This window comes from Thrips palmi, unplaced genomic scaffold, assembly GCF_012932325.1.
Source record: "Thrips palmi isolate BJ-2018 unplaced genomic scaffold, TpBJ-2018v1 HiC_scaffold_2, whole genome shotgun sequence".
Taxonomy (NCBI): Eukaryota; Metazoa; Arthropoda; class Insecta; order Thysanoptera; family Thripidae; genus Thrips; species Thrips palmi.
Window position 1 is genome coordinate 4,668,577 of NW_023144629.1, and position 24,671 is coordinate 4,693,247.

Here is a 24,671-nt window from a genome sequence, read left to right on the forward strand (position 1 = left end):
GCAGCAACCTGGGACTTGGCACGCGGAAGCAGCGGAAGGGAAGAGCAGGCGGGAGGCTGCGGCGCGGCGCAGGACGTGCAGGACGCAGCCAGGCGGATGCACGCGGCAGGCCGGGCAGGCCGCAGGAGAAAGGCGTCACTAAATTCCCTCATTTGCATATTCGCAGCGCGAACCTCGCGAGGCGCGCCGACGCCGCCGATGTGGCGCTTCGGGTGCTTAAGGAGGCGGTGAGCACCCCGAGCAAGCAGTGCGACGTCCAGGACGACGAGGACGCCGTCAGTCTCATGAGTCTCATGCGGGATTACGGTAGTTAAATGCCCGGAAGTGGTGCAGCGGCGGCGCGGGTACGCGGGCCGCACGGCCAGGCGGAGCGCAGCGCCCAGGCAGCGCCCCGGCTCCTCCAATGAGTGATGACTCAAGCAGGAATGCAGGGAAAGTCGACACGGGCGGTCCCTTGGCTCCCCCTGCCCTGGTCCGGCCGCCGCGTCACACCCATCTCCCGCATTTCCCTCTCGCGGTGCAGTGGCGCCGTGGCGCCGCCAGCTAGAGGCGCTCAAGGCCGCGATGCCCGACGTCGCTGCGTTTCGCGTCGCCGAGCGTCGCGTCGTCTGGTAGCGGCCAACCGCTCGGGGGAAGCCCCACTGCAAGGCACTGCCAAGGTGCGAAGGAACCGCCACCGGCTCGCTCTGCCGAGCGGTTCAGAAGAGCGGCTTGTCTCTCTGTCTCTCGCACGCCCTTATGGAGAGCCCCACGAGTGCGAGAGAGACAGCGACACGCAACACGCCTTGCGCTGTCCCAAGCGCGGCATCGCTTGAACGGTGCGCGTCTTGCCGGGTCACACACTGGTTCCGGAGGCCGCGGTCACCAGGGAAGCTCAGCTGAAGCCGAAGACCCGTCATCCTCTCGAGCAGTCGAACTTTAGCTCTCATTGGGTGAACGATCAAGGAGCTTTGGGCCTTGCGACCCGAGCACTGAATTATTGAAACAGCTGAGTGTCTTTGGCGCGGCAGGTTTGCTACACTGGAGCACCGCCTTTTGCTTCTGTAGGCCCCCCTCCCCCCCCTCTCCCCTGTCGTCGGCACAACGTGCGTACGAAACATGTTGTTTATGTGCCGCTGATAAGCACAACAAGTGTAACAAATTGTTTAAACCACCAAAACGGACCGTCGACATCGGTTGCGTTTCACGACCAAAGCACTGCACCTCCTGCCTTGCTGCTGACACCACCGCGGACCCCTCACAATGGACTGTGCCGACGAAAGTAAGCACGGTGCGCCTGGCACGTGTGTTTATATCCCTTGTTTTCGTCCACTCGTCCCTTCTGGACCCTACACTTTACTTTACTCGCCCACCAGGACGTGAAAATCATGTCAACCCCCTGACACGGTTGTCCCGGTCGTTTCTCTATCTGTCTGGTGTGACATTAGTTTCAGTGTGCTAGGTTAGGAAGCAACTTTGTGTGACTTTTTGACCACAGAGAATGAAGATTTACGAAGCTAATAAATAATCGTCACGGCCTACTGTTCATTTCATTTGAAACAGCTTGTGTCGTTGTTTACGTTCTCTGCTTACTGCGTTTATTAGTTAATTGTATGAGGATTACTTCAATACACATTGTTCTCTTGAGCGCTTGAATCAAAATTGTACCTTTTAAATTTTTATGTGCTTATTTTAACACCTTTATGTTGCAGACATCCCTGATTTATGCCCGAACAAGATGGATACTGCAGACAGTGAAGATGATGACAACTCTGATGCTTGGGATGAAACTGACGTTCCAAGTAACCAATTGACAAAGTGTTTGTTTTGCACAAAAGTCTTTACAATTGTTGAAGATGCCTTGGAGCATGCTAGTAAAGACCATAGTTTTGACCTTCCTGGTCTCAAGATGCGATTGGATATGGATTGTTTTTCATTCATTAAAATGATAAACTTTCTGAGATTGCACCCAATGGATGTCAAAGAATTAATGACTGTCCAGAAACCGCTGTGGAATGACGATAAGTATATGAAACCTACTCTAGAGGATGACCCCTGGCTTATGTATGGTAAGAATTTATTAGTCGATCTTCTTTATTTATTTTATGTTTTTTCACCTTGGTTGTGTGAATTATTTCTTCACTCATTATTTTTCTCCTTAGATTTTGATGATATTGAAACCCCACTTCCTAACATGAGTTCTGGTGATGGAAGTGGTGGATTTCTGGCCAATGCGGAAAATGGTATTGTAACCCTTTCTGAACAACATTTTGCTGAACTTCAAAAAAGAATTCAAGCACTCTCAGTTGAGGTACTTTGGATTTCTGTTATGTGAATATCATTCCATTCTTACTTCGTAACTCAATTAATTTTTAAAATATATTTTTGTTAGGTTCGAGTGAAAAACTCTCTTTTGGAAGCAGCAGCTGAAGACATGAAGCGCATGCGTACCCTAACCCAAGAGCTGGTTGAAGGAAGTAGTTCAAACAGCATATGTGATAAACCAGTTGACCGTAAAGTAGCCTGTTTAACTTTGAGTGAAGACCAAAGTTATTTTGATTCATATGCTCATTTTAGTATACATCTTGAAATGTTGTCGGTGAGTCATTGCTCTTAATAAGATGAAATCTTAATCTGTCTATGGAATCCTGTACTTACAGTTCCATTCAATTTTTTTCTCTGTTCTGAAATTTTCAGGATGTTGTGAGAACCTCCAGTTATCGTGATGCATTGCTGAAAAATTCCTCTGTGATAAAAGGCAAAGTAATTTTAGATTTAGGTTGTGGCTCCAGTATCTTGTCCATGTTTGCAGCTAAAGCTGGAGCCCAAAAAGTGATAGGCATTGATCAGTCGGACATAATATACAATGCTATGGATATTGTGAGGTATGATTTAAGTCTCTAAAATCCAATGCCTTTTTGCTTAAATGAAGTCGCTCTAACTGTTTCTTCTGTTTCTCCAGGGAGAATGGCCTTGAATCTCAAGTGACGCTTGTGAAGGGACGTTTAGAAGACACAGTCATTCCAACTGAAAAAGTGGATTTAATTGTTTCGGAATGGATGGGATACTTTTTATTATTTGAAGGAATGTTAGACAGTGTAATGTATGCCCGTGACAAACATTTAGCTGAAGGTGGTTTTCTCTTGCCGAATCGATGTACAATGCATCTCGTTGGCATTGATGATGCAGGTAATTTCCCTCGTTAATGCATGTGGTACATTTCTGTATCTTTTAGAGTTGATTAATTCATACATTGTTTGCAAAGTGATTTTCTTAACAATTTTTTTTTTTAGGGCGCCACAGTGAAGTGGTTAAATTTTGGGATAATGTATATGGATTCCGAATGAGCACCCTAGCCGCAGAAGTTCTTAAGGAACCCTTTGTCGAAGTTGTCCCTAAGAGTGCCATTGCAACCTCATCACACACTTTGGTTGAGCTCGATCTTATGACTTGTTCCACAAGAGACTACTCCCATATTTCCAGTCCTTTCAAGCTAGAGGCATTACGTGACACATCGATAACAGCATTAGCTGGTTATTTTGATACATTCTTTGACCTGCCAGAAGAAAATGTGTCTTTTACTACAGGTCCTCATGGCGAGCCTACTCATTGGAAACAGACCATCTTCTACCTTAAAGATCCCATTTCTGTTAAGAAAGGTAAGATTAATGTTGGTTATTTTGTTTTTTTTTTAAGTTTACCAGGCTTAAGTGGATACTGATTTTTTTTTTCTTCATTTCAGGTGATGTACTTGAAGGACACTTATTATGCCAGCGCCACCATAAAGAGATTAGATCACTTCACATATGCATAACTTTGTCTGGTACAAAGCATAATTATTACATGGCCAGTGGCTCTGGGTCAGACTAATAACCAATTTCAAGCACATTCTTTGTTATTGTCCTAAATGCATTTTAAAATTTGAATATAAATAAATGAAATTTAATATGGATAGTTACTGTGTTAAAAATTTATATACCTGTGGAAAATCTCAGCATACTGTTAAGTGTGCACAGCAGGAGAAGGGCAAATAAAGAGGAGAATTCTCTAATGCTGTAAAAGCTGTATTCTTAAATAGTGAGGCAGATAACATATTCTACAATAATAATTATAAACGATAACCGATTAAACAAAGACTAGATGATCACAGTGCCACCTTGTGACAATAGGCTCAACACTCAAATATTTGTTTACAAAATAATATGTCGAAAACAAAAACCTTAAACTTGTAACTGGAGGAATGACGAGCAGATGGAATCACCTTCTTGATTGAGTATCATTTAGTAAAGAGAAACACCTTCCAGTTAAAGGACACACATTGGCTAAACGCCCGCATTCAACATGTGTCACTACGTCATTTGGGTACCGTGCAAACTTCATATCAGTAAAAGGCTTCTTGCAGACACAGCAATAACTGAAACAGTAGGAGAGGTCGTTTAGTCAAAGCTGTCCGCTGTCCACTGGAGAAGAAATAACAGCCTTCTCTGAGCCACTTACTTTGAATCCATCAACTTAAGGGAATGTCTTTCTAAATCATATAAAGAAACTGTCTTTTGAATACTGTCTGCTTTGGCCAAAGATTTTTCCATTTTGTTGATTCGAAACTGAAAACGAGCAAAGGGAGATGAGGTAATAAATGTATTTTCACAAAAAAATAATTTAGCAGAAAACTTAACTATACCTTGGTCATCGATGACCGGAGAGCACCTTGTAAGAAGGATTCCAAGATACTAACTGACCACTGATCAGGTATTATCTCAATTGCTTTAATGGGGTCCAATTGAGATGCATGTTTATTTAGTAATTCAAGAGCTGGTTCAAGGTAATCATCTCCCTGAACTCCACTGGAAATAGAACAGAAGAGCGTAAAGTTAAGCTTGAATCCATTGGAATGACAAAATAAGCTTCAATCATAACTTGAGGCCTTACCTGAGCTTTGGATCAAGATATATTGCGAGAAGAGTGTTCAATAATAAATTAGGAGCATTGCTGTTCTTGCCACCATTGATAAGACAGTATTCTTCGGCGGCTTTGAAGTCCCTCAGTTGTCTGACTAGTATGCTCAGAGCCTTGTCGTGGTCACCCATCTATTTGAAAGGAAAGACACTCAATGGATAGTGAGGCAAAACAAAGACAGAAAAAGTGCCATGAAAGTATAATTGAAAAATTTCTTGAATGGGTGAACTTTGTTTTACTCACTTTTCCATACAGGAGAGCAACCTCTTGATCCAAACCTAGATCTCGAACTTTTGGTAGTAGAAACTGAGCTCGGTATTGGGATGATCCAATTAGAAATTTCCTGAGCCTCAATATATTTTCATCCAATTCTCTTTGATTGTCAATCCCGGAAGTCTTCAGCTTTGATATCCGGTCAACATACTGAACAGCCAACTGCGTGTGGAACTTTTCTTCCTATGAATTAACAGAACATGAAATGTGATCAAGATTCTATTCAGATATTATTTTTATCATCAGAGTGGTTCAAAGATGAGCACATACTTCATTTCCCCCATCATTGATCAGATGTTCTAGGTACAAAATAAGTGAGTTTGGATAACGTTGAAGGTAGTTAGCTACAGTGTTGGGATCCAGATTCATGGAAACAGGACCTTTTGAATGATCATTGGCATCCTGCAAAAATAATTCAACCCCTTCTTCTTCATTGGAGTCCAAAACCAAATCTGCATACTGCCACAGAAGATCTGGATTGCCCATACTGAAAATAAAATGGATCGATTTTCAATGCAAGTTTAATGAACAAAATCAATCAACACAGTGCAGAGCCACAGCATTTCCACTTACTTTTTCAAAATCTGTGCAAAATAGCTCACTCCTTTGAAATTGGAGTCCAATACTTCTCCTGATATCAATTGGCACCAAAGGGATAGAGCCTCTGATTGTTTCCCATTTTGCAGCATAAGTAAAGCTCTAGCATGGTGAAGAGATTTTGATTTTAGCCATGAGTTGCAGCATTGAAAGTCACCCTTGAAACGGTTGGATTCCAATAACGCTTCCAGTTCTTTATTCTGACCAAGCTCAGCGTACAATTTTACCAAAGCCGTATCAATTTCCTGTTGAAAAAGACAAAGTATTAATTCACTTTTAAAAGAGAAATGTCAGAATGTAAATGTTTGAGGGAAATTAAACTTACCAATGGGAACAAACTCTTCCTAGAATCATGGGCCATTTGCAAGAAATGAAGCAGAAATTGTTTAGCCTCCTGAATTTTCCCCCCATCACCGTGATAAAGTTGAGAAATGTCAGCAATACTGTGGAGAGGTGGGACTGCACGCACAAAAGCTGGAATTCAAAGCAAAAATTTACCAAATGTTTTAAGCAACTTTTAATTTCTTTTTTGTAAGAATGGAAATAAAACTGACAGGTTGATGAAGGTAGTAGGCCAGGGAAGAGAGATATCAGTTCCCTTTCATCAACTTCTGAGTCCAAAAATAGGTCCAAGGCAACCTCAAGCTCAGAACGAGCAAAATAAATGAAAGCTGCTTGCTGCTTGAATCGCCTCTTCAGAGGATCGACATGACCCACCGAGCGGTTGTGAGGACCCATTTTCTCAAGGAGAGCAAGAGCTTCCTCCACGTGTTCATCCAACAATAGCACCTACCAGACAAAAAAAAAAAAAAATTGAAGACAACAATACTCAATGAGTGAAACAAAAACAGTGACTTAAGGATTTTAACACTCACTTCAACCTGTTTCTCCCATGGAATAGGCACCAATGCATTCAACTCATTCGGAGAGCAAACATATATATGTCCATCATAATTTCCAATTATCTGTCCACCAACAAATGGAATAGCCTGCTTTTGCTGCTGATCTACAATACTATATGAGAAAAAAACCAAGATTATTGTTCAAAGTTTTCTGACTCTCAACAAATCAATCATATCAATGTACCTATGAATCATGATGATTTCATTGCTAACTCCTAATATGTACGGATGATGGAAAGCAAGTGAGGTCAAAGGGTACGACCACTGCAAAGGAGGTCGGGTTGAGGTACCACCAGAACATACAAAGATCCCCAGGCCATCTGGACCACTGACCAAAAATTCCTCCTGTTCAGAAAACATAGAGATAGCTCTGTTAAAAAAAATAATATAGACAACAGAATTTGGATGGTAGGGTAAAGAAAGATTGAAACTTGCCTTTGCCACCCTACAAATAAAGGAAGCAAACCCATCTTTGTCAAATGGAAACAGATCCTGCACCAAGCCCAGATCACAGTCAACAATAACATACTTCGACCGAAGGGCAGCGCATATTACGCTACAGTCAGCACCAAGGCTTTTTGCAGGCTCTGGTAGACTGTAGGATGTCGTCTGAACAAGTTTGTCTTCAATAGTAACGTTGTATACCGCAACCTGACTTTTGGACACAGGGGCAACACAAATCTACAAAAGAAATGGTCACCACGAACACATTGGTCATGTTTTACAAAAACCTGAGAGGGCAACTGAAGAAAAGAGACAGTACCTGCACAAGGAAGGGATCAGAAGTTGTTGGATTTTCATTGACACAGAATGTTTGAATGTTTTTTAATTTGGTTCCAGTTTCCTCAAGACTGTTTAGGCTCAGGACGAATAGAACAGTATCACACAGTACTATTAGCTTTTCTAATGCTGAGGCTGCTTTCATGATGCGTACCGGCTTTTTCTGTCAAAATTTAAAAATTATTTAAAACAACAATTTTTTTTAAAAACGTATGGTACATTTATGACAGAAGACTGGAAGGGCTCTGACTAAATTCAAAAACTCACAGAGTCAAAAGCATGCTGCCCCTCTTTCTGGTACAAAAATGGTGAATCAGAATCGTGCTTAACTCCTGTTTCTTGAACAATATACTTCAAAATGTAGCTGCAATATTATGCAAGATAGGATTATAGAAGTTAATCATGATTGCTCCAATAAAAATAATAATAATAATTAATACGGCTTACCCATCACTTGTTCCAATGAAAATGTATCTTCCGCAACACTCTATGCAGTCAATCTAAAGATGTGTGATACAGAAGAAAAGAATCGTTAACAGTTTTTCTTAACAGATTAAAACACAATAATGTTGCTGGAAAGAATACTCGAAATGACGACAAAAGCTAATAATATTGACACTTGGGATGAGGTCTAACCTAACGTTGGGGATGAGTTAAAATTGACATAAGAACCAATAAGGCAGGAAGAGAGAAAAAATTTCAGCAATAGTGGCTACAGGGTCGAAGATCTTACCTTCGCATTTTTATCACCAGGTGACGCGAATTTAGATATTGATGGGACTAATTCATATGCTTTGACACTCATCTTAGCTGAGTTGACAGACAAAAATGACAGCTAATGTTTTGATGACGTACAAATCTTAGACAACACTCGTGGATATTGGCAAAGAGCTGTTTCAACGAAACGCCATCAGGAATAAGGAATATCTTGCCTCATCCACAGCTATAAACAAAGTAAACAATTAATGAACATTTCAGTAAACAGGTTGTAGACGACAGACAGTGATCTGAGCAGAAAAACAACATCCGGCCTGCAACTGACCAGGAATTTTGCTACCAACTTGCACAGCCATAAATAGGACACGTTACGTTTTGCCATGTTCGTAACCCTCTTTAAATTTGTTTGTTATTGTTTTTTCACAAACCCTCTAAAATTTGAATGTGTTTCATCCTTTTTACTGGAAAAAGTTTCCATTGATTTATTGGGCTTATTTTATCAGATGTTGGACAAAGTGCAGATGTGTATGAACTGTGTCCCCCGGTTTGTTTTTAGCGCGCATTTTCGAATTTTTGCATAACTCTGTTTTCCATCCGCCATTTATGGGAATGACAGTCAAAAAATAAAATAAGTAAGAACTTCTATGTTTATTGTACTGAAAAAAAAAAAATAGTCGACTCTTTGACGTTGATTGCCTTGGTTCGTACCGGAACCAACCGGAACCAGAGCACTGCAAAATCGTTTGTCGCACTTCACTTCCTTTCCCGGAACTGCACCGAACAAGTCCGAACAGGTACGAACGGGCAGCCGGCGCATCGTCTGCTGTCATCGCGTGGGTTCTTTCTGACACCAACGCCGACAACGCACGTGTTGTCATTGAGTCCAGCACCGTCACGTCGATAGGTCCTCGTCTTCGTCTCGTCAGCCCCGCCCTGACCCATTCGCTTGTGGAGGATCTTTGGAGGATCGGACGCTACGATTTTGCCAACTTATTACCATGCTCCCGAAAGAGCCCGACGCTTTGGCGCCAACCAACTTGGCTGCAGCGTGGGCTAGTGTCAAAGATCTGACGACGGTGAGTTACATCATTACTTAAGTGGAATGAACGGGCGCGGGCGGTGCTCCGTTCAAGTCTCCAAATGTCAAGTTTATCTTGGGTTTGCACCTGTTTACCACTGATCCAACCTCAACCGCTTCTCAAAGAATGCAATTATGGCTAGACATGGCGAAATCGCTACCCCCTAATAAACAACAAACTTATCCGACTCTCTGAGCGACCTGATGCATCGTCTTTCGCCTTCCATTTTGCAGGCTGTCAGAAGGAAAACAGACTACCTCAACAATAACAGTGGTGGTGCGGCTGGTGCAGACGATGACGGCGATGACGATGACGTCGTAGTCGTCGAGGTGGTGGCCTTGGCATCGGCCTCGGCCCCGGCTGTCCCGGCCGCCCCGGCCGCGGCGTTCAAGACTCGCAAGCTCTCCCGGAGGGTGGCGCAGGCGGCGCAGGCCCAGCTGCCGCAACAGGCGCGCGTGGTGCGTCGCCGGGGTTCCGACGACGTGGACGACGAGGAGTTCTTGCACACGGTCTTGGTGTGCTCCAACTGCAGCGACCTGTTCCCCACGCGCAATGAGCTGCTGCTGCACCGCCTGCAGTGGCACCCCCTGCAGCCCTACCAGTGCCCCGAGTGCATGGCCGCCTTCGCGCAGGCCGAGCTGCTGGACCAGCACCACCTGACGCACACCAGCGACCGGCCGCACCCCTGCCTGCACTCTGGCTGCCAGAGGCACTTCTCGCTCAAGGTGCACGTCAAGACCCACACCCGCGCCGTGCACGGCCAGCCTGCCCAGCCCACTGTGCGCAGCGCGCCGAGGGCCCGCGCCCCCGGCCCCAGCGGCCCCAGCCCCGAGTACAGGTGAGTCACGTCGGGGGAAGTCCAGCCTTGGTCCATCGCTCTCGCTCGCTGCTCTGCATGAGCGGTCTCTCATTCATTTCGTCTTCTGTTTTGCCTGCAGGTGTGGCACCTGTTCCAAGGTGTTCCAGTCAGCGACAGGATTAGCCAACCATCAAAGGTGCCACTCTGATGAGCGCCCATTTTCCTGCGACATGTGCTCAAGCACATTCAAGCTGCGTTCCAATCTTAGTCGGCACACTATAAAAAGACACCCACAGTAAATGTTCTGTAGCTGTTCGTGCTTGAAATTTCTCTAATTGTGCATGAGTCATTGCTTTTAGTTTGTTATTTTGTAATTTCTGTACTGTAATAATTTTTTTGAAGAAGTTTTGTTGCTTTATGTTGTTGATTTTAGTCTCATGAAGTCATAGTATTAAAGTTGTTTTCTCATAGGTCTTAGTATATTTCTAATGCACATCAAAAATTTATGTAGAAATTGTATATGTGAAAGATTTAAAAAAATATGAATGAAGAAACAAATTTTCTTTCTTGTAAGTACCAATTTTACTACAGGGCGGAAATTTTATTTACAGTTAAGATCTTGCTCATAAAATACGTTCTAAGTGGCTTACCAATGATATCAGAATAGATCAATATCGATTGTGAAAGTATAATGACTGTAGGCATGAATCATACATTCACCTAACTTCAGGTGCACTGCTATGCTTCCTCATTTTCACTAGTGACTGTTGCATAAGTTAAGAATTCAGTGAATTCTACAGTAAGAAAAGTGAAGCTTGCACATACAGTAAGCAGACAAGAGGTAGGTTAGTATATGCTAGGGAGGGGAACAAAATAAAAACTTGATCTGACAATCCAAGTTTTCAAGAAACCATGATCCCACCAAGGTTGAGGTTCTGGTTTATTAGCAAACCAAAGTGGGGAAAAGTTAAGGATTCCAGATTAATTTGTGACAGTTAATAAACGCTCCAAAGGCCTTGGGGTGTTCTTCTGCAAGGTCAGCAGCAAGGTAACTTATAAAACTGGCAAGAAAGCACTTATACCTAGCTCTATTTCAGGCATAATTATGTAGAATGCCTACAATGGTTGAATCTCTCTTACATATTAGGTTATAACAATTGCGTCATTGCCTTTAAGAACACTAAAAAATACTTTAATGCTGGCCCAAAAAAGGAAACGGGCAATGAAGTTCCACAACAATAGAAATGAAGAATAATCTAGTAAAATCTTATCACTTGCACCAGGCAAATAACTGTCACGGTTCACAGGAGGGCACTTCACTTGAACTTCAATCTGCACCTAGCCACTAATACTTGCTGTCTTTTTTACATGTGGCATTACCCTAGACCTCTCATTTAAATCAACAAGAACATGAACCCCTTTCAACAGACAAAAACTAAACAAGTTCAAAAATTCAATAGTTAACAATCTACAACAAAATCAAAAATTAATGAACTAGGGAACTATTGTGCTTATAAAATAAACATAGTCACAACATTTGTGTTAGGAAAACGTAACAAAGCATCAGTATACTAGCCCTAACTGAATAATGTTAAAAGTGAGAAGTCAAGTCATCACAAAAAGTGAAGTGGAGAGGATCAGAGAGAGAGAGAGAATGGAATAAAGAACAAGTACCACATCCACATCTGTCTTTCATGACCACAATTTCCTTGAGCCCAGTGATTGACTTGAAATCTTTCAGGTTTGAAACAAGTGATTAAAGTAAAAACATTGAAACAACAATGGTGGATTCCCCATGATACTATGAGAATGCTTGTGCTCTATTATCCTATGCATAATGAAACCTCAAAGGTCACTTTTATTTTGAATTTACCAATTTAAAGGGTTATTGTGGTTAATGAGGAACGTAATAGAAAATGTTGTCCATTATCAAACTAAGATGGGTTCCTACAATTAAAGGAAACCCTGTTCAAACTAATTGTGACACACGTAGTCGTGGAGGCCGGAGAGTGAGACATGATATCACCAAATCTCCCACTAACAATAAATCTATGTAAAAGATCAAAATGCTGGATTCATATGAGAAGCATGTAGCATGTCAGCAAAGAAGAAATAATTAAAGGATTAAAATACATATGGATTAACAATATTTCAAACCCCTACAGTCGCTCACATAACACTCACAGCAGCAACAAAATTAATAACACCTAATAATATCAATAGTAATGCCACGTACCATCCTGTGCTTGACAAACACTTGCACAGTTTATTGTACAATAACATCAGGAATGAGGACTAATGATCACAAATATTTATACTGATACATGCAATGTAATGCATAGCATATCAGTGAAATTTCTAGGTATTAAAACATCATGTTACCCCTTTGAACCAATCAGTCTTCGTATGATGTCTTCAATTGTGCAAAACTTACAAAGTTCCCTCTCTTTTATTTTACCTCCTTATTGTTACTAAATACCAGGAAAACCTACACAAATCTCTGAACATTGAATTTTTTCATGTTATTGCTCATGTCCAGGAAAAGTGTTACAAGAATACAGCAAACAACAACAAATTTTTGATCTTAAGTTTAACAGGAACAAGGTATTCCTGACAAGCAATATTTGTTTAATGCAATTTTGCAGTAGCAAAACGCATAAGTAAAAAAAGTTGTTCACTCTTGAATGGAATCCTGCTCCTGACTCCATTTAAAATATTATACCCACAGAAGCAAGTCATAGAGGTTCAGAAGCACACTCCATTTACAAACTGCTTAAAAATTTCAGAGGAACTTCTTTGTATGTTTATGGATACAGTAAAAATGCTAAAATTAATATTGGTGACACTTACAAGCTCTAATCTATGCAGAAGATAGTTGTATGTAAAAAGACACGCTAATCTAATCTGCAGTAAATTTTGGGGGTTCATAAGATTTAGCCAAAAACAATCTGAAGGTCACAAATAATCACTTATTCATTAATGGAAGGCAAGAATTACCAGAAATGAGCTATCAACTTTTTTTTTCCTTTTCTTGTTTTCTAGTTTTTAGGGTTTCTGCTGACCAAGTGGAGCACACATAAGAAGTCATTGAAGATTAAAGCAAACAGAGTTTCAAAAATAAATTACACTTTCACAGTCAACATACTCACATACACACACATGACAAAACGGTGGTAGAAAAATCTGCAAAATTAAATAATTAAATCAAAACACTGTTATGTTTTGAACATTGCTTGTTGCTCCATGATGGGTATCATTCTACTGTCTTGTCAAACATCAAAATAAGTAACAGGCTTTTAGAAATGTAAGTATGAGTTCCTATACCTAAACTTATACCAAACAGAAGGAATATGTGTCTAGTGAGATCAGAGGGTGGTAACAGCAGTATTTGTTGCTGCTGTCAGCCAATGATCTACAATGTTAATAAAGTTGTGATAAAAATGGTACACAAAGCGAGAGGAAAATAAAAACAACTTTCTCTTACACATAGGGAGGGGGTGGGGGGAAAAGTAAAGCAAATGTAGAGAGAAGTGAAGGAAATAGAAGAGCAGTGAAATTAAGTTTTACAAAGGCAAAAAAAAAGAAGAAGACTTTCTTTTGTTTGCATTTTTTTGGGGTGTTTTTTATAAGGTGACGGGGGAGGCAAGAAAATGAATGGGACACCACAGAAGGTGAAACAAGAGTAGCAAGAAACAAAATGAAACTTCTATGCATGTGTCCTATGGATGGACAAAAGTGGATGGAATATGTCTTACATAAATGTTCCCTATTTAAAAAGCCAAGGGTTTGCATGCCTGAAACCATGCAAACAAATGGTTGTGTTTAAGTTTGATCAGATACTGAAAAACCATAATCAATAACATAAAATAGGGAAAAAAGATGTTTCCTTACAATTCACATCTCAAGGTAATTAATGACTTCCATAGATAAAATAGACCAATAACATGACTAGAAAATGTTCCTAACAAGAGAGAGAGAGAGTAAAAAATAACAAGCAATAGCATGAATACCATGCAAGCAATAGCAACATGTTCCCAATAACAAAAAAAAAAATCATGTAAAATATTGATACAACAGTTTGATTTCAGAGTGGTATGGCTTCCACAGACTAAAACATGGAAGCAACAACATAAACAAAATGTTCGTGATGAAGAATAATAGCTAAGTTTCCATTAATCAAATGGTGTTTTCTCAAAGGACAATCTGAAATGCTCGAACAAGAGACAATAATCAGCCAAATGATCTGCATGGGGGCAACTATGGAAGACACTAATGATGGTACAAATTATACATTGAATGCATAGGTTGCCATTGTACATGTCTGAGTGTGGTATCTATTTAAATCTTAGACTTGCATTCCATTCAAGCATTTGCAGATTGGCAAAAGAGAGATGAACCTGTTATATTATCACAACTTAGTTGAGACAGATCGAAAGCAGATGCCCAACTAAAACATCTGACATTGAGATCTCACCTATCACAAGATATGGACTCTAAAGATAACACATTGACGGCCAGCAAAAAAAAAAAACGTTCCATTTTAAACAAAAAAACAAGTAAGGCTTAATAATACTGACCAATATGGAAAATGTGCACAAAAGAAAATAAAATAAATGGAAATTCAAGATATGGTAACTAAATTCCCCCTCCAGCAATGTTCCACAAAAAGATGAAAAAAAACTGTATTAACTGGAAAGAATACTGGCATGGTATGAACTAAAAACAGTAAAAAAGCAAATAACAAAAAATCTGTGAGCTGGAGCTCAACATTTTGTTGAAGAATTAGCCATTAAATAAACCAGATCATTGATGTTAAGTGGATATTAACAATGAATGAAATGAAACTATACACCTCAATTACAAATCTCCTATACAACTAATTTGAACACTCCATCGTGGTCCCTTTGAGCTCGAATCAGCATGACTTCTTTGCATAAAACAGGGCTTTGAAACTTTTAACAAAATGGAAATGTTGGCAAGAAATACCTAACACAGACAAAAAATCAAATGAAAGGTTAAAGAAATGGTATAACGATGGGAGTATTCCAAAACTGCAAGAGAATAGTCTAAGACTGTATGATGACTAAAGCATTAAGATGAGGAATCGCTTAACATAAATTTATGCATTCCCACTCACTAGTTATGCATTAACAACAATTATTAACACTGGCACCAAAATTTAACAACTAAACCAAAGTAAATATACTCATTACAAACCTAAATTGAGCAACCAAGTACATGGACGCATCTGTGCCACTTCTAAGAGAAACATTAGTTCACATGCTGAAGACAAAGAAAGAATCTCTAATGTGAACCTCAGATCATGTGTCACAAAGGTACTAGAACAAAGAGTACCTAACCTTTGTTCGTTTCAATTGTAAAGAGGTATACTTAGCCATTTAGATTCACATGAAAGACAAAGACACAAGTATAGAGCGCCTAAAAGAAGAGATAAGTGATTTAAAAATATAAGTGAAATGAAAAATAAAATACAAGGGAGATACTCATAATAAGAGTCACATTGGTGAGTGTTGTGGGAAATAAATTGAGTGAAAGAAAGAAGTTTCAACTTGCAACTATCCAAAGATTATTCTAAGCTGTCAGAAGCATTGCTTTTACAGTAAATGGATACTGGTAATTACTTTTCGTAGTTCTAAAAAATTAAGGTGGATACTTCTTTTTTTGATTCGTCCAAAAGCAACACTACAGATTAAGCCACAGTTAACATGGGGACTTATTCAATTTTATGGAAATTGTTAACAGCTTGCACAGCTTGCAGTGCCTTCACCGCAGGCAATTGTGAGACACTACGTTCATGACAATCTCAGTCTGCTTCAAGCCACCCACATTTCACTCCACTAAAAAGACTTCTCCTCTGTAACCCTTCTAAGAAGTTATTGTAAGTAATGGTGCCACTGACCTACAAGTGAAGACTCAATTGTTTGTGCTCTAAGTTAAAACCATGGACAATAAGTTTAGCAGCAATATGTTGCTTTTGTTGAATTTAAACTTTGTAAATCATTTTCCCAACACTGAACCAAGGAAAACTACACTTTCAATCACTGAATGCCTTATTTCCACGTCTTAGAATGAGTATTAAAAGCATGCATACTGTTTAAAGCAGTAACAATTACTTTTATTCTGCGTCATTCTTTCCCTTAACTGAACAACATTAATATGCTGAATAAAGCATACTAAGGTAACTAAATGGCAAGAAACTAAACAGCATGAACTTCATCTGCAATAAGGCTAAAAGGAACAGTTTTCTTTTCTATGGAATTAACACATGATGCACTCTCTGTAATAAGAATAATTTCAATATTCCTGACTAGATTCGGCCAGCACACCTACACCGATATGGAATGTTTAAGTAAAACGGCTACTTCTCTACTTATGCAAAATGAGAAGGTTCTCTAACTATGTCCTCTTAAAAGGTTCACACTAGGCAGTACACAAAATTGAACAACAATTCTGTGTACACCGGTCATTGATGATGATGATGCACTACTTGCGAAGACTGTCCTTGCTGCTGGCCAGTGAGGTGCTGTTGCTGCTGTTGTGTGAGTTGATGTCTGCTCGCACATCACCACCACTTCCGCTCCCACTAACACTAACCTAGGTAAAACAAATTTTAATAGATTAATTTTTAGTTGAAAGTGAAGAAGTACATTAGGAAATCTTATCGAAGAAACGAACCTCTCCATTAAGAGAAGGTGAGGCTGCGGCCGCTCCTGAGGTCCCTCTTGACCGTGCTGCGGCTGCTCTGACCTCCTCTCTGCTCCTGCTGCTCCCCGTCTCACCATCCAGAGAACTGCCTCCTCCCCCCCCTCTATTGCTATTGGATCGCCTGTCGCGCTCCCGGTCCCGATCTCGGTCCCTCTCTCGGTCTCGGTCCCTGTCCCTCTCCCTGTCACCCCGTTCGCTGCTGCTGCTCACTTCTCCATTCATGGAGCGCTTGGAACGGCGCCCACTCATGGCCAGCTCCTCCACTGATGTCGGTGTTTGTGGAGCACTGCGACCTTTGAGCTTGTTTATAACCTGCAATATGACAATAGAACTCCTTGAAATACAGAAGGCAAAACAAAACAACTAATCATGGAATAAAACACAGGTGTTTCAGGGAAATTTACTTTGTCCAGACGACTGATGAACTGATCCACGTCTGACTTCTGCATTCCAATGGCAGCAGCTGCTGTGAGGTATGGGACTGGGTACTTGCTTGTGTGAGCTCCCCAGCCTGTGGAAATTAGAAGAAGATACTGGCTAGACTAAAATCAATAACACAGGCAAAGACTTCTTTAATCCTCAAATACTGTATTCCATACCTTCAAATTTGTACCCTGCAACCTCTTTGTAATCAACTGTGGACACCACTCGGGTGCCAGACACACATCGTAAAAACAACATAGAACCCAGCATTGTTACAGACTTTGGATCAGATGTCACCAATGAGTTTAGGGTCATGCCTTCACAGAGAAAGAAAGTTATCAGGTGGCTCCAGAATAATAGAATAAATTTTTTTATCACAAACAGTTCTTACCCATGGAAATAGGATTGTTTTTAGTATCAAGGAGTCTTTCACCGTGCTTTGTAGCAACTTTTGAAAGTTCATCCCGCAAGTAATTATACATTTCCTTCCGCTGTGTGACTAAAGTCTTATATCCACTGATTCCCAATGACAGAAGAGTGATAAACACATCTATCGCTGGGCTAGATGATGCTCTCCCTACAATGAAACAAAAGAGGGACATTGCGCATTGTGCACCATAACAGATAAAAACCAAAACTTTGGAAAAGAGATAGACAAAGGTACCTGGATAAATTCTAGCTATGCGTTCTAGAAGACCCTTGTCAAAACCTGAGACAATAGCACCGCCTACAGGAACCATGAAGTTCTTGTCAGTGCTCTGTACAAAAGCATCAACTCGGCCTTTCCTTGCAGCCTCTTGAATTAAATGCATGCATCGAGAACTTTGAAGGCCATATGCATTATTTATAACATGAGGGATGTTAAACCGTTGGCAAAGCACTGCAACTTGCTCCAGAGAATCAGACACACGAGGAGCAAAACAACTTGTTGTTGTTAGTACACAAACAATGTTATCTGATCCTATTGTGCACATTTGGTGTTCCATTGCAGCTAAATCTGTTTTCAACTCATCTCCTGATGCTACTGTCTCTATGATAATTGGTTGAAGACCTGCAAATGTACGACATAAACAAAATATAATGAAGTGTTAATAATTAATTCATATAATTAATTCATATGGTTGTATCAGCTAAGCAAGCATTACCTGCTGTGAGAATACATTTGAAGCACGCCTTCTGATCTATGCGAGACCACAACACAAACTTTGCTCCTGGACGGTCCTGCTTTAATGTTAACATACATAATACCAAAGTCATGCCAGTTGCCATTGGTACCATAAAACATCCTGCTGTTGTCTTCACACCTACAGTGGAAAAAAGCTCTACTTCAGAAATAGTTTCCTACACAAAAAGTTGCATAACAGAGAGAAAGATTATAACAATTACCCATGTAACGAATTGTGTCCAGCAACAAGGAATTGACAAGCTTCATCATAAGACTAGATCCTGCGGCCTTTGGTTGAACCTCCCCTAAATCACCAGATCTGCCGATACCATGACCGATTCGGTAATGTCGCCGTGCTACCAAAGCTGAAAGAGAGAGACCCAATTAGCTTTGAATAAAAAGCCATTGTTATACAACAGAATTGGCATGCCCAAACTAACCTGATGCAAATCTTGCTTCTCTTTCCCCAATGCCACAATTATCAGGGAAATTGTTGCTGTCCATTTGAGCTAAGTCCGCTAACAACAACTCTATTGTTGCATCGTCCCATCCTTCTTCCGGCCATTTTCTCTGTAAACACAAAACAGAACGATATCATAAGCAACATTTTAAATTGCTTGTTCACTTAATTCTCATTTTGAACAGTGCCAAAATCTTGTAGTATATTTACGGCAGAAAATACACACCTGTTCAATGAGTTGTCTGATGAGGTTCTCACGAGTTTTCTTTGAAGCAGCTGCTTGTTGCAGATATGTTGCCGGTATTAACCGCTCTGCTAATGTGAAGCTTTGACTGTTCATGGCAAACTGGGTATATTTTAATTGTCGCGATTCAAACTTCTAGTCAAGAACTGTGGAAGAGAGAGAGGAGATAAGATACTAGCTCAATACAAAAAACTGGGATACAACCATCAAATTTCAAGACAAATGTGTTTCATTTAACCAAGACCTTGCCAATTTAGTTGTGCGCTAAATTTAAAAATGACAAAGAATGGTAGAAGGAAATGTCCTAGATGCAGTCTAGGCTATGTCACAAATGTCACGTCGACTGCATTGCTTTGAAATAATCTTCACATGGGTCACTTACGGTTTCCACATTGACGGCAACTGAAATCATTGCAGACGAGGCACAGGTCTAGTTTAAGATGCGGTTTAATGGGTCTTCGTGCTTTAGGCCCACAGACGAGACGAGCAGAAGCTTTGGAGGAAATCCTGCGCGAATCTGGGCTCTGTTCAAAGAACAGCGAACATCATTTGTCTTCTCAAGAATGTCACAGTTGACACGATAATGATGCGATGCAGCGAAGCGCAAACACAATCACAAGACAACAACACAACACCACTGGGCAACAAAATCAATCCATTTTGTAATGTTTCATATCAAAATATCGTCTGCTGTGCCATGAAGGAAAGTGGGTGGCTGGTAATGGAGAACCTTTCGGAAACGAGCAGTGCTGCCAGATTGAGCCGTCTTAAAGGGGGTAAAAATTCGGAATGTTTTAAATGTCGTTTCGACTAAAATGATAAGGGTAGCGCGTTCATGACAGTAAAATATGAGCTATTTTCTGTCATAGGCGGAGATTTTCGTCATTTGTTCGGTTTGCTTGTCATTTGTTTATTCATGTTACTTTTGACTATCCTATCACAAAGAAGAAGTAAAGAAAAAGTTTATGGTCACTGTGACGTCAGTGGTCGGTATGAAAACAAAAATTTTGTAGCCGGCGCACCGCTTCTTGCCAACTGCAAAATCGAAAAATTTACCTTTATCTTGAGATGGTGAGCATTTAAATTTATTATAATTGCCCTTAAGATCCACTTTATGGTCAATTTATGGTTCTGTGTGTTTTCTTAAAGGGAACCTGAAATTAATTCGTTTTAAGAAAAGGTATTTGGTTTCTCTTCGTTTACGGTGTTTGATTGCTAAACTTAAGTCGCAGTGACCCTGTCTTCACTGTAAAATGTTTGAGGTTAGAACTCGCCTTGGCCGTTCCTTAATTTCTCGTTAAAAAGTCATTTTCGTGGCCTGTCAACGCAATAATGGCCAAGTACTTAGTGCAAATAATCGTGGTCGGGGCCACGGCGGTGGGGCGAGCCTTCACAAGGGCTTTGAAGCAAGAAATCGCGGCCAGTCAGCAAGCAGCCCAGAGAGCAGGAGGGGGCAAGGCAGGATCTGAGAGTGCAGCCACTAGTGCAAAGACTGGAATCACCATCGAGGAGGCCAAGCAGATCCTCAACGTCAAGGACCTAGACCCCAAAGCCATTCAGGAGAACTATGATTTTCTGTTTAAAATTAATGACAAGGCTAAAGGAGGATCCTTCTACCTCCAGTCCAAAGTGTTTCGAGCCAAGGAGCGCCTGGATGCGGAACTTCAAATAAAAGGAACAAAGCCACCTAAAGATGGAGCAGAAAGTAGATCACCTGATGATAAAAGTCCAGGTGGTAGTTAATCAAACATATTTAATATTAGTTAGATTCTCAAAAAGGTAATATTTTAAATTGTTTTTGAAGAGAATATGTGTGTGTGTGTATTGCATCATAAAATGTTACGGAGATTTTGTCGAAGTGATGTAATTGAAGTGTAACAAAGACTATTGTTGCTATTTTAGTAATAAATGAGTTATGGTGCAATGCTTCATGTGGTAAGATTTGTGCTGTCTCATAAGTGCCCTTTACGACTGTTAATTTTATTTGATGCGCTGGTAGTAGATTCCAATACATTATTCACCAAGGAATGTACCTGTCTTGATTGTAAGTGTCCACTTCTCTATGTTAATGTTTCATGATGGTATAAAATTTTACCTATTGAGCCTTTGTGTATCATTTACTTCTGTATGAGTAATTGGTTGGCTCACTGTAATCCTAAAAGTTGATAAATGTTATCAAGTTTGTTGTTTTTTGGTAGTTCATTAGCACACTGAAATTAAATATTTGAATGCATCAAACACTTTTTAATAGTTTTTTCATTACCTGAAATCACAGATTTGATTTGATTTTTGTTAGAACTTCAAATATTAAAAATATACATGGCTTGTGCAGAGATAAAAAAATATTGAGATGACTTTTGTCTTTCACATTGCTGTCAGACATACTCGTTTTGCAGATGATAATCCTGATGCTACCTGGCCACACTGAGGGCATGGAAATTGTGGATCTGCCAAAATGTTAGCCTGAAACAACACCAATAAATGATACAAATTTAATGCCTACAAGTACGTCCCTCCTTAGATCACTTTGTGTATTTAATTGCAAACCTGCAGGCAGAAGAAGCAAAAAATATGATCACAATCCATGTGATGAGGAAGTATTGGACGTTGAGAACAGACCGCACATTTTGAATTGATTGTGAATGTGATTCGCTTTTCGATTCCTCGTTTGGGTTTTGTTACACGGGTTCCCAACATGAGAACTCTCAGTACTTGGCGCTTCAGATAGTGATAATTAATCAGTGGTAAAACAAATACCAGCAATTCCTATCAAACAGAGACTTATTAGCTGCACTGCAAATAAGAGTATAAAACGACAATTATACTTTCAAAAATATCTTACAATGAAACTGTGCCAGATAAGTTCTCGGGTCATGTGAGTGTACCCAGCTTGACGTTGTCTGCTTTTAGGGGAGACATAAGCCATTTGGATGCCAAAAACACGGTAAAGCAAATTTGGGTAGTGACCAGAGTGAAGGAATAACAGAAGATTTAAAAGACTACCAACAGTGAAAGAGATTTCCCCCCACTGTGATAAGAAATCCACCTGAAGAAGAGAAACATCACCCACTCCTTTCAGACATCTTGTGATGTGCATGTCTTTGAAATGTAATAGTCAATCTACAATGTGTCACAACTTACGATTTTCTTGAGTTTGCTACTCTCTGTTCTTGATGCTACACTGGAAGCTCTTGTTTGAATGTATTTCAATATGATTGGAATGCTAACAGCTAATAATGCTGACTTTCTTTGTGATTTAAAAAATTCTATGTTTAAAAGCTGCTGACCAAATGTTGCCCCAACTCCTCTTAAGGACAGCTGGAAAGGTTTACAAGACATACATGAGACAAAAAGTGATACATACACATCATGAAATATTGATACATAAAAACTAGAACATACATGTAATACTATTATTTGAAGGATTGTGTCCACCTCTGGTTCCCATTTGTTCTGCCATGACAGCTAGAAAATATAAGGCATTTTAAAAACTCAAAGAACGATAGATATCACACATAGATACTGTTACAATTTAGACTTTTTCACTTACAGGTAGAAATTTCAGGACACTTAACAACTGGCTCTTTAAAACATGCAAAACTTCACGATCCAATTCAAGAGCATCAAGCTGTAAAAAATAATAATATTATAATGGCGTAAAAAAAAGTAGGATGACATGCAGAAAGTTCACAGCTATGAAATGCATAGGAGAAATGTGCCGTATCAGCGACAAAATTCAGAAGAATAGACTCTTGTAGCGCGTTATTCTACGAAGAATAGTCATCAGACCGAAAGTCTTAAAACGTGTATTTTTATAACAAACGAGACCTAACCCCGTGGGAGACCAAATGTTTACCTGCTCCACGCGGCTTTTGACAATAAGGTCATTCTTCTCCATGCTGGCCGCGGTAAAACCTGAAGGAATCTCCCACTAATTCCTCAACTACCCTCACACCAATACCTCCCGAATTCTAGCCATTGCCGAGTTAGAAACGGTACCTAGGTAAACAACAGGGCTCAACAGCAGCCGACAGCAGCTGACATTGTAGTTTCAGGGTGTCAAACTGTCGCTTTGCAAAAAGGAAACTACGATGAGGCGCAACTTGAATGGGAGGACGCGAAGGCTATCTATTGATAATAAACCTAAATGAGATTGATAGGTTGTTTGATCTTTTTGAAATCGGTGCCAGGAAATGAGTTGTGAGAACTTCGATGCCGCGTGTTGGCCAGACTGCATGGCCTCTGGCGGGCTCGCCCGTCCTTCCCCGCGGAACGTCCGCGAGGCCGCGAGGCTTTGCGGATGCGGAATGGCATCGACACCCCTTCGGCCGGCCGTGCGAGCGGCTCTCTATCGGACAAGTGAGCCAACCGCCATACAGCCTCGAGGAAGAGCTTGGTCGGCAAAGCCGTTGTTGGGCAACACTTGATAAAGCGGCCTAGCGTTGCATGGATTGCACGGATTGCACACGCACGCACGCCGCGCCGCGCTGGGGCACGATGTATGGGACCGTCTGGGGGCTGTGGACAAAGACAAAGACAGTGAACCTGTCACTGCCACCCGAGCGGCCTCGGCCGTACCATTTCACCCTTTCCTTAAGGACCACCGTACTCGCCGTACCCGTCAGCCGCTGTGCGCCGCGCTAGCGAGCGGGTTGTAATCTCGCATCGCCCTACATGTATCGTCCGGTGACCGCTGACCCCCATTTGACGCTCCACTGTGCTGCTCCTAAAATAGAGACGCCACCGCCTCCGAGTCGGGGCTAAATTGGGGCTGAATTGGGCCTCAATGTCAGTGGAAAAGGAGCACTCGGCGCGGCGACGCCGTGGAAAGTTTTCCCTCCCGGGCATGGAACTTTTCCGTGGAGCCGGTGGAGTCAGCGGGGCCGATAGAGGAGTGCCCCAGGCACTGTGATCTCAGAGAAAGAGGGAAAGAGAACACAGCTGATGGCCTAGCCGGCCTAGCCTATCGACGGGGCAGGGAAGGCCCCAGGTTGCAGCCTCGACCAGTCCCGATCCGTTCGCCCGCAGGGATCCAACGATATGAGCCATATCGCACAACACAACAGTGTGTAATTTCGCCTTTGGCGGCTCCTATCAGTTATTGGGCAATATTTACTTTTATTTATAATTCGGCGCTGTCGGGCGGATCGCCTATGGCGGTGGCCTGTGTTTTGCACAGTGCCGCGCAATCGCGAGACAAACACACACCAACACGCTCACATATGCACACACGTGCACACACGGACACGCGAGCTTCGATACGTGGATACGTGGGCTCCAGAGCAAACACTTGAAGCAGGTAAACGCGCGTGGAGAGGGGGCGCGACCATCGTCGAGTGCTCCACAACCTGCCCGACCTGCCCGGCCGACCTGTCCACTCGGCCGAAAAATAATTTATTCTCAGGACAACCTTATCTGGCGGCTCGAGTCCGGTCTGGTGGAGTGGAGTAGGGCAAGCAGGGCATACCTTGGCATGGCCGGCACGGCACCACCTCGGTGCGCAACCCGTTAGGGGCAGGTGCCGCAGGTGCGTGGGCCCGCGTGCAATTGGCTCAATCTGACCGGTGTGGC

At 41.4% G+C, this 24,671-nt stretch overlaps 6 protein-coding genes across 7 annotated transcripts; 3 read left to right on the forward strand and 3 right to left on the reverse strand.

The window, feature by feature from the left end:
* The first annotated feature begins 1,242 nt into the window (after nt 1-1,242).
* Nucleotides 1,243-3,933, forward strand: LOC117646732 (protein arginine N-methyltransferase 1). 2 transcript variants are annotated; one of them, XM_034387877.1, is made up of 8 exons: nt 1,243-1,261; nt 1,692-2,048; nt 2,142-2,290; nt 2,372-2,578; nt 2,677-2,864; nt 2,942-3,168; nt 3,273-3,638; nt 3,722-3,933. In XM_034387877.1, exons 1-8 carry the CDS (start codon nt 1,243-1,245, stop codon nt 3,847-3,849), a joined length of 1,641 nt encoding a protein of 546 aa, XP_034243768.1. In that variant the 3' UTR covers nt 3,850-3,933. The 2 variants fall into 2 exon arrangements, with proteins under 2 accessions (XP_034243768.1, XP_034243769.1); XM_034387878.1 differs by lacking the exon at nt 1,243-1,261 and adding an exon at nt 1,445-1,590.
* Nucleotides 3,934-4,022: 89 nt separating this feature from the next.
* On the reverse strand, nt 4,023-9,679 carry LOC117646730 (transforming growth factor-beta receptor-associated protein 1-like). Its single transcript, XM_034387875.1, has 17 exons — nt 9,541-9,679; nt 8,221-8,430; nt 7,935-7,987; nt 7,755-7,851; nt 7,471-7,650; nt 7,143-7,388; nt 6,892-7,052; nt 6,681-6,819; nt 6,360-6,594; nt 6,131-6,279; nt 5,782-6,050; nt 5,479-5,695; nt 5,179-5,391; nt 4,909-5,066; nt 4,661-4,823; nt 4,477-4,583; nt 4,023-4,393 (listed from the first exon to the last, which is right to left on the reverse strand). Exons 2-17 carry the CDS (start codon nt 8,290-8,292, stop codon nt 4,237-4,239), a joined length of 2,616 nt encoding a protein of 871 aa, XP_034243766.1. The 5' UTR covers nt 8,293-8,430; nt 9,541-9,679; the 3' UTR covers nt 4,023-4,236.
* LOC117646737 (zinc finger protein 92 homolog) lies at nt 8,943-10,552 on the forward strand. The gene is made up of 3 exons (XM_034387889.1): nt 8,943-9,280; nt 9,517-10,121; nt 10,222-10,552. Exons 1-3 carry the CDS (start codon nt 9,203-9,205, stop codon nt 10,379-10,381), a joined length of 843 nt encoding a protein of 280 aa, XP_034243780.1. The 5' UTR covers nt 8,943-9,202; the 3' UTR covers nt 10,382-10,552.
* Nucleotides 10,553-10,640: 88 nt separating this feature from the next.
* LOC117646731 (O-phosphoseryl-tRNA(Sec) selenium transferase) lies at nt 10,641-19,943 on the reverse strand. Its single transcript, XM_034387876.1, has 11 exons — nt 19,483-19,943; nt 19,083-19,246; nt 18,837-18,966; nt 18,618-18,761; nt 18,377-18,535; nt 17,896-18,282; nt 17,623-17,808; nt 17,408-17,548; nt 17,213-17,319; nt 16,779-17,120; nt 10,641-16,697 (listed from the first exon to the last, which is right to left on the reverse strand). Exons 2-11 carry the CDS (start codon nt 19,194-19,196, stop codon nt 16,587-16,589), a joined length of 1,821 nt encoding a protein of 606 aa, XP_034243767.1. The 5' UTR covers nt 19,197-19,246; nt 19,483-19,943; the 3' UTR covers nt 10,641-16,586.
* Nucleotides 19,944-20,063: 120 nt separating this feature from the next.
* LOC117646738 (mitochondrial import inner membrane translocase subunit tim16-B) lies at nt 20,064-21,338 on the forward strand. The gene is made up of 2 exons (XM_034387891.1): nt 20,064-20,171; nt 20,250-21,338. The coding sequence occupies exon 2, from the start codon at nt 20,433-20,435 to the stop codon at nt 20,841-20,843; it is 411 nt and encodes a 136-aa protein (XP_034243782.1). The 5' UTR covers nt 20,064-20,171; nt 20,250-20,432; the 3' UTR covers nt 20,844-21,338.
* Nucleotides 21,324-23,456, reverse strand: LOC117646736 (peroxisome biogenesis factor 2). Its single transcript, XM_034387888.1, has 7 exons — nt 22,957-23,456; nt 22,651-22,728; nt 22,503-22,565; nt 22,242-22,418; nt 21,943-22,146; nt 21,648-21,866; nt 21,324-21,563 (listed from the first exon to the last, which is right to left on the reverse strand). The coding sequence occupies exons 1-7, from the start codon at nt 22,996-22,998 to the stop codon at nt 21,465-21,467; spliced, it is 882 nt and encodes a 293-aa protein (XP_034243779.1). The 5' UTR covers nt 22,999-23,456; the 3' UTR covers nt 21,324-21,464.
* Nucleotides 23,457-24,671: the final 1,215 nt, after the last annotated feature.